General features: G+C 51.8%; 1 protein-coding gene and 1 long non-coding RNA gene across 3 annotated transcripts in view; both read left to right on the top strand.

Annotated features, from left to right (window-relative positions):
* Nucleotides 1-6,449, top strand: part of Mapk1ip1l (mitogen-activated protein kinase 1 interacting protein 1-like) — an 18,772-nt gene extending 12,323 nt beyond the window's left edge. For both annotated transcript variants that reach the window (XM_005376755.2, XM_005376756.2), the window contains 2 exons: nucleotides 692-1,387; nucleotides 2,491-6,449. In XM_005376755.2, coding sequence (XP_005376812.1) covers nucleotides 692-1,387; nucleotides 2,491-2,502 — 708 coding nt within the window. In that variant the 3' untranslated portion in view covers nucleotides 2,503-6,449. The remainder of the gene's footprint in view (nucleotides 1-691; nucleotides 1,388-2,490) is intronic.
* Nucleotides 6,450-6,668: 219 nt separating this feature from the next.
* Nucleotides 6,669-8,956, top strand: part of LOC106147726 — a 5,143-nt gene continuing 2,855 nt past the window's right edge. Inside the window, exon 1 of the long non-coding RNA XR_001232638.1 lies at nucleotides 6,669-7,921. This is a non-coding gene — a long non-coding RNA (uncharacterized LOC106147726). The remainder of the gene's footprint in view (nucleotides 7,922-8,956) is intronic.

Raw genomic sequence — 8,956 nt, 5'->3', positions numbered from 1 at the left:
GCTCAGCGGCAAAAGCGCCTGCCTGGCAAGCGCAAGGTCGTGAGTTCGGTTCCCGGTACCGGAGAAAAACCAAAACAAACAAACAAAAAAAAGACAAAAAAAAAAATGCTTTTTGTGATGCTTGGGGCTTTAGGGCATGTGATTTTGATAGGTGATTTCTCTTTGTTTACAGAGATTGAGCATGTTAGAACATGTATTCAGAAATATTTGTGAATGTTGAAATGAAAAGTTTGTGTGACTCCGCATGTCTTCCTACTATTATAGCAGTGATAATCGCACAGTTTGTTGATAATCACTTCATACCAGGCACCGTGTTCAGTGCAGTGTGTAAGCTCTCTCCTGGAAGTCTCCCATTAACCCTGAGACTGAAAATGCGGAGCTTCAGAGGGTGCGGGACCTGGGTGAGGTGAAGCCCGGGTCGGGTCCGGAGCCCAGCCACGAATCCCAGCCTTGCTGGCTGCGCTGGCACAGGGGCATGGTGCAGAGCAAGGCGGTGGATTGTTTGGGTTTGGAAGAATTGAGCTTTTGTTGAAAGGCCCCCCTCTGAAGTTGCTGTTCAGGCTGACACCTCAGGTCTTCTCTTAAGTGCTCAGCCTGTGAAGATGCGTTAAAGCTTTCGGTCTCGGTGGGCAGTGCGCGGTTGGCTCGTCCATCCGCGAGGAGACAGAGGAAACCCCGTCTTGTCTTACAGTTGGCAGACGCGCTCCCCGAACACTCCCCCGCCAAAACCTCCGCAGTGAGCAACTCGAAGTCCAGCCAAGCCCCGCAGGGCTGGCCCGGCTCTGGCCCGTGGAACACCCCGAGCGCCCCACCTTCTTTGCCGGCCGGACCCCCGCCGAGTGCGACACCCTCCACCGTGCCTTTCGGAGCGGCACCCCCAGGGATGTACCCGTCCGCGCCGCCCGCCGGGCCGCCTCCAGGACCCCCGGCGCCCTTCCCTCCCTCCGGACCCTCGTGTCCCCCGCCCGCAGGGCCTTACTCGGCCGCAGCGGTGCCGGGCCCTGGCCCCACAGGGCCGTATTCCACGCCAAACATGCCCTTCCCGGAGCTGCCCCGGCCCTACGGCGCCCCCACCGACCCAGCCGCTGCGGGGCCCTTAGGTCCGTGGGGTTCCGGATCTTGGGCGCCAGGCATGGGAGCGCAGTATCCGACGCCCAGTATGCCCTATCCTTCTCCGGGGCCGTACCCCGCTCCTCCTCCCCAGGCGCCAGGCACAGCCCCGCCCGTCCCATGGGGCACTGTGCCACCTGGGGCCTGGGGACCGCCAGCACCGTACCCAGGGCCCGCGGGCTCCTACCCCACGCCAGGACTCTACCCTACTCCCGGTAACCCTTACCAAGTGCCTTCGGGATCTGCCGGTGCTCCTCCGCTGCCTGGCGGCCCCCACGTGAGTATCACTTTGTTCTTTCTCACGCGCAGCTCCGTTTGTCTCCCTGGTTTTGGACTGAAGGTTAGGAAGCTCCTAGGAGTGTATGTAAATTTGCACACTTGAGGTCCAGCGTTTAAAAGGAAGAAAGCAGAAGTATTCCCAGTACTGAGTACAGAAGGGGGGCTTTCCCACAATCCCGAGACTGCACTAGAGGAGCGGAGTCCTGAGGCCAGCTCATTCAGTGGCTGTTTAAAACATCTCCGAATGTTTTTGTAGTCTCACACCAATGCACAGGTCAGTAAGAAGCAATCTTGGCCTGTGTGGTGGGATAGAGGCTTTCAGGGAGCTCGCCCAGCTGTTGCTCAGCCACAGTTTTGTTAAATTCTTGGCAGCCTTGAACGGGATTACAGGACTATTCTTGATGGCCCATTTATACACCATGTGTTCTGCCCACCGAGTGGGGGCCAGGTGGATACTTAGGTTGAGGAACCTGTCTTTGGGGCTGTGACTGATGAGAAAAGCACCCTACTTCTCGAGGAAAGCCAAGTACATATCTAAATGCAGAGTCAGCACTTCTGCTTAGGAACAGAAGAGATCTTTTAGCTCTTAGAGAGTTAAGATAACTAATCCACCTCAGCTTTAAAGGAAAAAATCTGAAAGGGTCCCTGGAACCTCATTTTAGTATAAATTCTAGGCTAGAGCAGGAAGATCACAGTGACTTCAAGGCCAGCCTGGGCTACGTAGCAAGACTGTCTCCAGAACTTTTTTTTTCAAAGTACATACCAAAGTAGATGAGATGACTTGCTGTTTGGATTTGTTAAGCAATACATTTACTTAATTTTTTTGTTTTGTTTTGTTTTAAAATATTTTATTACACAGTTCTACTATCCTTTGTAGATGAATGCAGTCTAGTTAGCAATCTGGTTTGGTCGCCATTTTTTTTTTAATGTTTACAATACTGTATGTAGTATGTAGACTGGAACTTGCTACATTTTCATTTTTTTTCTTGATGAATCAATCACCACGGTACGTGACTGCAATACATTTACTTTAAACCACAGCAAGGTGTTAAACTCCATTTACAAAATCATGCAGTTGACGTTTTCTTTTTTCTATTGCAGTCTTACCATTAAGTTAATAGTGGATGAAGACAAGATGCTTTGCTTTTTGAAGTACATCCCTGAGCACATGAATGCATATATAAAACTGCCGGTCTCGCTATTCTTAGAGGGCATTCATGAAAGAACAACTCGCGCCTCTCGGAAGATACCTGCCTCTTGTACTTGGATATGTAGTGCATCGAATGGATACAATCAGATGTCAACGTAGAAGTAAATCAAGCAGATGTGATTTTTATTTGGTTTTTGTGGAAAGTTAAAGTGATTATATTGAATAGTTCTTTGCTAAAATTTGTTTAAATTATGAAACTATACACTTAAAAATGTAAAATAGGGGTTATTGTTGAAGTAATTTGCCAATGAAATTGTAGATTCTAGGTATTTTTCTATAACTTCTTTTCCCCCCTAAGTAACTACAAAAACAATCACATTTTATTCTAAACAAATGATGCTTCTCTGTCTACAAGGTAAATAAGTCTAGTCCTCTTAGGGTCATTTGGGTATACATTTTGAAACTATGACGGTCAGATGTCAGGTTCAGTAGCCAGCAGCTGTTCATTTTTATCCTTGAGCTATTTGTAAAAACCTGTCTTTTGTTGATGCCATGTGGGTCGCTAAAATGTGCCATCTGTGAAAACTATTGGCGCTGGTGTCCGGCTCCAGGGCGTTGCCCCTACCAAGCAAGGGCCCTGCTGCGGAGCCGCACCTCCAGTCCTGGCCTCTTTCCCTCCCTTGTAACACAAGCCAACGTGTGCAGTGCCATCTCAGAGAGCTGTGCTGTGCTTTGCAGTAGACTGGGGTGTGTGCTGCTGTCAGGAGAGCTCGGGGGAGAATTCTCTCCTTTGTTCTCACCCTTCAGCAGGTGAGCCCGAGGCATCGCCTCGTGGCAGCCAGACAATTTTCAATCTCGCCAAACCCGGGCAGCTCTTATGCGTGCCAGGCCCTTCCCCGCAGCCTCCCATCCCCGCAACTCTAGAAGAGCACCGCGGCCGCTCCCTGCACGGAGGCTGCTGCGCGCAGCTCGGTTAGAACACAGCGCAGTTAGGCCTGGAGAAGCTCAAGGCAGACGGACGCGGCACACTTTCTACACATGGAATCAAAGTGTGTCTGGGTTTCAGAGTCTGGGCGAGCGGTGTCACTGTCCTTGCAGTTTTCCAGTCTGTGAAGTGTTCTGGCTGACATTCAGTTATTTGTTGACAGGCAGATAAATAGAGTTGAGCAACGTCTTTGAAAAAAGAACCCTTTAGTTCTAACACTGAAAATAATAAACTGTAGATTTCCACAGCTGTCAGGCAGCGTAACTGTGTTGCTTAAGTGGTAAATGATGGTTAGCGCACAACAGCCTGAGTAGCTTTTTGGCACCTTGCCTTTGTCAGTCGTAGATTTGGGATAGACTTGACCTTATTTTATCAAATCACATTTTGAAATTTTGAATGTATCCATTGGGTCCCTAAAATGTATTGTGAATTTCTTAGATAGATATAAGAAAAGATTTATGCTGGAGATGTTTTTACTTTGAAATAAAATATTCAGTAGTTTACTTTTCCTATAATTAAAATGTCAGTTGCTACCCATACAGTGGTTTGATAGCTATTTCCTTTTAGGAGAGTAAGATAGTCATCTTTGAGAGGAACGCTTAGCACTCAAGCCTCGTTTCTTTTAAGTAGAGGATAGATCCAGGCTTGACAGAAGGCCTTATCCTGCCTGTCTGGATAGATCCAGAATTGACAGAAGTAGAAACTACTTTGCTTAGGTAAATTCCAGATTGAAATATTCTCAGGCAGATCTTACATAGTGGCACAGATGGACGGCTTCCTTTCACTTCTTTGCAAGGACCTGTGATGGCTGGCTACTGGTGATGGCCTAGAACTGTCCTCAGAGTGGCCGCCTGGCTCCAGGTCAGGTAACCACAGGCCTCCCGCAGAGTTTAAATTCTCTGTTAGTCAGGAGGTCATTGAGCTAGAGCGTAGGAAGGAGAGTAAGGTGGCGGCAGAGTACCTCCGTCGGTAGTTGCTTTGTCCTGCCGTGGGACATGTTAACGCTCTGGCTTTAGATGCAGGATTTAATGTAACACTCAGGATACAGAAAAGAGGTAGCAAATGGGAATCTGTAATCGTGGAATCCACTGATTACAGGAAAAAGATCTTTTTGCCAAAGGAAAGGGCCGAAACCAAGATTTGAGACACTGTGCCCGAGCGCAGAGTAGCTTTGCTGGTGACCCGCACTGCGAACACGGCCGCGTTAACGCTAGCCTCTGGGGCTCGCACGGAGGCCTGGTGGGCCTGCCTGCGCTTAGCTGACGTCTCTCCCCTAGCGCGGGGTCGGGGGACCTTCCCCGTTCTCGGGGCACTCTGAGCTGAAAGTATTTTTATGGTCAGGGTAGAGTCAAGAAAAGCACAAGTGTCAGTGGACAGATGGGAAAAAGCATCCGGGGAGAGCTTTCCCCCGCTGCAAAGGAACATTGGTTTCAAAGTGAGTCTTGCGGGGCTGGGATGGGTGTATGAGACACGTTAGCAGGGGTGTGCGCTCCTGAGAGCACAGATCACGCCGATGCGGACACTTGGGCTTTGGACGAGAGTTTCTAAATAAGCCTGGTGAGGATCGCTGACGCGCAGGAGCAGCGTTCCTGAAGGCGGACGCTTGGGCTTTGACGTGTTAAGCGCCGGAATGATACGCAGATGAATGCGTAGCCCCCAAGTCCGCATTCACTCTTCTCAAGATAAAAAATCCGGTGCTCCTCACAGGCCTCCACACCCTGTGCCCGTCTGCCCTGTCCCCTGCCACCTTTCAGGCCTCTGAGGACCTGGTCACTGCTTGGACCCCACAGCCGTCTGCGGAGTACAGTGACATCGGGGCGGACGCGGTCCTAGTCCCCCGGCCTGGCTGAGCTGCCCCCTGCTCTGATTGCCTTCCCGGGAGCGACCAGGCAGAGCAGAAGAGGCGACTTCTGCGCAGTCACACTGCCCGCCTCCTAGCCGTCAGCCTGCCGAGACCGTTACCTCACACACTCGGTGCCGCGCCTCCCTGCGCAGACGCCCGGCTCTGAAAACCGGCCTGGGTGAAAGCGGCTGTGCTCCGCGGTCCGCTGGAGCGCTGCCCCTGGCTCTGGCCGGGCGGCCCCTCCCCGCGGGTGACCGAGCGCCGGCCTTGTCCCCACGCGCGGGCCGGCGGAGCGCCCGGGCTGTGGAGACGCTTGAGCCAGGCCCGCCTGAACCTCACTAAAAACCTCAGGGAGGGCGATCTTGTAAAGCAATCGGACTGCGGACGCGTGTCTTCACAATTCTGCCAAGGAGAGCAAAAGTGGCCAGTACAGTAAAACCAGCAGTATCGCAGCGCCGCGCGCTCCGGGCTTGGAGAACGTGCAAGGTGCTCTGCCCGAGGCCGTGGTGCGGAGACAGCCACCGCGACCCCGAGTTCCCCCTTCCACCCGGGACCCCGCTCCCGGGCCGGAGCGGGGGACGGCCGCTGGAGGGGTCCTACAGCGTCGGGGCGCGGGGGACAGGTTTGCTGGGCTTGCGCGGTGCTGCCCAGCACTGCCGTGGGGGCCGTGAGCGCGGGCGGGCTGGGGACTCGCAGGCACTGGTCAGTGGCCGCTAGGGAGACTTCCTTGTGCTGTCTCTACAAATTTTGTAGATTTTTCTGGAAGTTGTGATTTTTTTTTATTCATTGACAATGATAACAAATTTAATGGATGTAACCATCTATGCATTTTAAGTTAAACTGCCTAAAATGTGATTGGAGACATACACGTGTTTGTACTACGAACTGTAAACCAATCTGTTTGCGATGTTAGGTTTTATTACCTGCTGCTGTATTTGTAAACAAAGACAAATGTTGCTTTAAGAAGTAATTATAATTAGGAACACACTATAGATGTGATACTTGATATTTTTTAAGATAAACTTGTTTGCTTTTGTGTACTCTACCTGAAAGCTTTTTTTAAAAATGTATTTTCATGGTTTCACGGTTCTGCCATGTACTTTATTCGCCAGATCCAATTCTGAGCTTTCTAAGGCAAGTCCAGGGCCTCATTAACTGCAAACTTGGGGTCATGAAGAAAACAAGGGAGCTGGGTGTGATGGCGCATGCCTGTAATCCCAGCACTCGGGAGGCTGAGGCAGGAGGATCATTGCAAGTTTGAGACCAGCCTGGGCTACAAAGTGAGTTCAAGGCCAGCCTAAACTGCATAGGGAGACCTTTTTGTCTCAAAAAGACCAAAAAAAAAACTAATTTGCAGTAATTTTACTTTTGGAAGAGGTTTCTCCTTTTTCCCTTACAGTTGAGCAGAGTGGAACTGTAAAAATTGCATTTGAAGTCGTATCCATATCCTCTCAAAGTACCTTCCTAAAACAAAGGTAAACAGTAGGGAAATACAAGGCCCTTTCCAGAGCGGGCCCAGTCCGGTTTTATCTGCTTTCCTTTGTGCATTGACAGAGCTCTGAGCACGCCTGGATCTCCGGTCCCGGCAGCTTCCCCCACCGCGTGAATACCTTCCTCCTCAGCCTGCCTTCCCAGGTGCCTAAGGCAACATCGAGCCCTAACCTTTAGCTCCTTTCAAGTAAGACCCGCGGTAGAATCCCAAGGCCAGAAGAGAACTCAGGCAGCCCTGTGGTTTATTTCCACGCCATTTAAACCCTTTCCCTGTTCAGACAAACTAAGCAGTTGCCTTTCTGATTCTGGTTTTGCAGCCCTCTGGGGGTCCAGAGGAAAAGAAGCAGATGGGTAGGGCTTAGGTTGGTCACCGCTGGAGTGGAGCCAGGTGCAGTGGTGCACACCTGTAATTCTAGCACTCCGGGAGGCTGAGGCAGGAGGATCCCCATAAATTTGAGCCAGGCTGGGCTACATAGTGAGACCCTACCTCAAAAAAAAAGAGTAGAGTAGATTTGCTGTTAACATCTTCTAAAGACAACTGCTACAGATGCCCTTGCCTCCCATTGAGGCTGACGCTGTCGCGAGTGCTCAAGTGTAACAGAATCCCGCCTGGGCCATCCAAGGTGCTAAGCCATACTTGCGTGTTAGCATCATGTAAGGAAGAGAGAGGGTTCTGCCGTTCTTGCTGTGGTTATATTTTGTGTCAGACCTCGTGCTGTGTAATGGCTACTTAGACTAGCGTGCCCTTAGGTAAGTTTTACAGGGCAGCCTCTTTTTATTAATGTTTTGAGACACAATCTCCCTGGCAGCGATGCTCCTGCCTCGGCCTCCTACGTGCTGGGACAGACCTGGGCCCCCACGCGCAGCTAAGAACACACGTTTTTACCCTTGTTCAGTAGCTGATGAAACCAAGGCTCAGTGGTTGCAGAGACCGCACAGCTCCGGTCTGGTGCAGCTGGGGTTAAAGTCCCGGATGTGACCCAAGCGTATAAAGTGCGCGGGGAATCCTCACGTCACAGAGGCAAATGAGGGTCAAAGGCCTCGGCTAGGGACTCAATCCCAGGTGCGGGACGTTTGCGTGGAGGACGGTTGGGGGGCAGCGGGTGATCACCCAGCTCCAGGCGAGGCCAGGCTGGGAGTCGCAGTGGCCGCTGCAGAAGCGGGCACCGTTCACAGTGGGTGGGGTGGACGGACAGATGACCGCCAAGAGGGACAGGAAGTGGGCAGAGGGTGGGGAGGGGAGCAGGCGGGGCTGAGGGAAAGGTCCCGCTGCTGCTCGGAAAGTCCGGAACCTAGTGTGAGCACCTGGGTCCTCCCCCAATTCCCAAAGAAACCTGTTCCGACAAGGACGACCCTGAGGCCCCCAGGCATCTGGGCATGGGGGAAGACTAAGTGAACCAGCAATGGCCGCCTGAGCCTCCCAAGGTTTCTCACCGGCAGGGTGGGAGGTCTCCCCACCTCCCGCCCTGCCCCTTGGTCCCGGGAAGCCTGGAAGAGCTCCCTGCGGGTTCAAAGATCACAGTTCCCTGGGCTGCACTGGGTGGAGTTTCTATTCTGAGCTTTGAGTTGACCCCTGGGGTGTGTTGTGGACAATTACCTGCTTCCTGTGCTCCTTTACCTGACACAAATAAGGCTCGGAACTATGGGGTGGTGTGATAGTGCACACCTGTAATCCTAGCACTCCAGAGGCTGAGGCAGGAGGATCACTGCAAGTTCCAGGCCAGCCTGGGCGACATACTGAGTTTAAACCCAGCCTGAACTGCAAAGCCAAACACCATCTCCAAAAGAGAACTGTGAGGAGAAAGAACGGAACACACTCCCTGAAGCCAGAGAGCTCTGTTTGGTATAACAGTGTAACCCCAGGAATGCACAGCTAGGAGAGTGACCATCCATGTTCCTTTTCAGAGTCCGAAGGTCAAGCTTGAGTGCTCAGAGTTACAGAGGAATGAACATATTTATGGGACACCAGGCTGCACTGTAACTAAGCAGTCATACGTCTCCGTTTGTCTGAAAAGTGTCCTGGTTTTAAGAATAAGTTCTGAGCCAGGCGTGGTGGCGCACGCCTGTAATCCCAGCACTCGGGAGGCTGAGGCAGGAG

The sequence above is a fragment of the Chinchilla lanigera genome, unplaced genomic scaffold (assembly GCF_000276665.1).
Source record: "Chinchilla lanigera isolate Chin_1 unplaced genomic scaffold, ChiLan1.0 scaffold00008, whole genome shotgun sequence".
Lineage (NCBI taxonomy): Eukaryota > Metazoa > Chordata > Mammalia > Rodentia > Chinchillidae > Chinchilla > Chinchilla lanigera.
The sequence above is the reverse complement of the archived record's forward strand: the minus strand, read 5'-3'. Positions and strand labels throughout refer to the sequence as shown.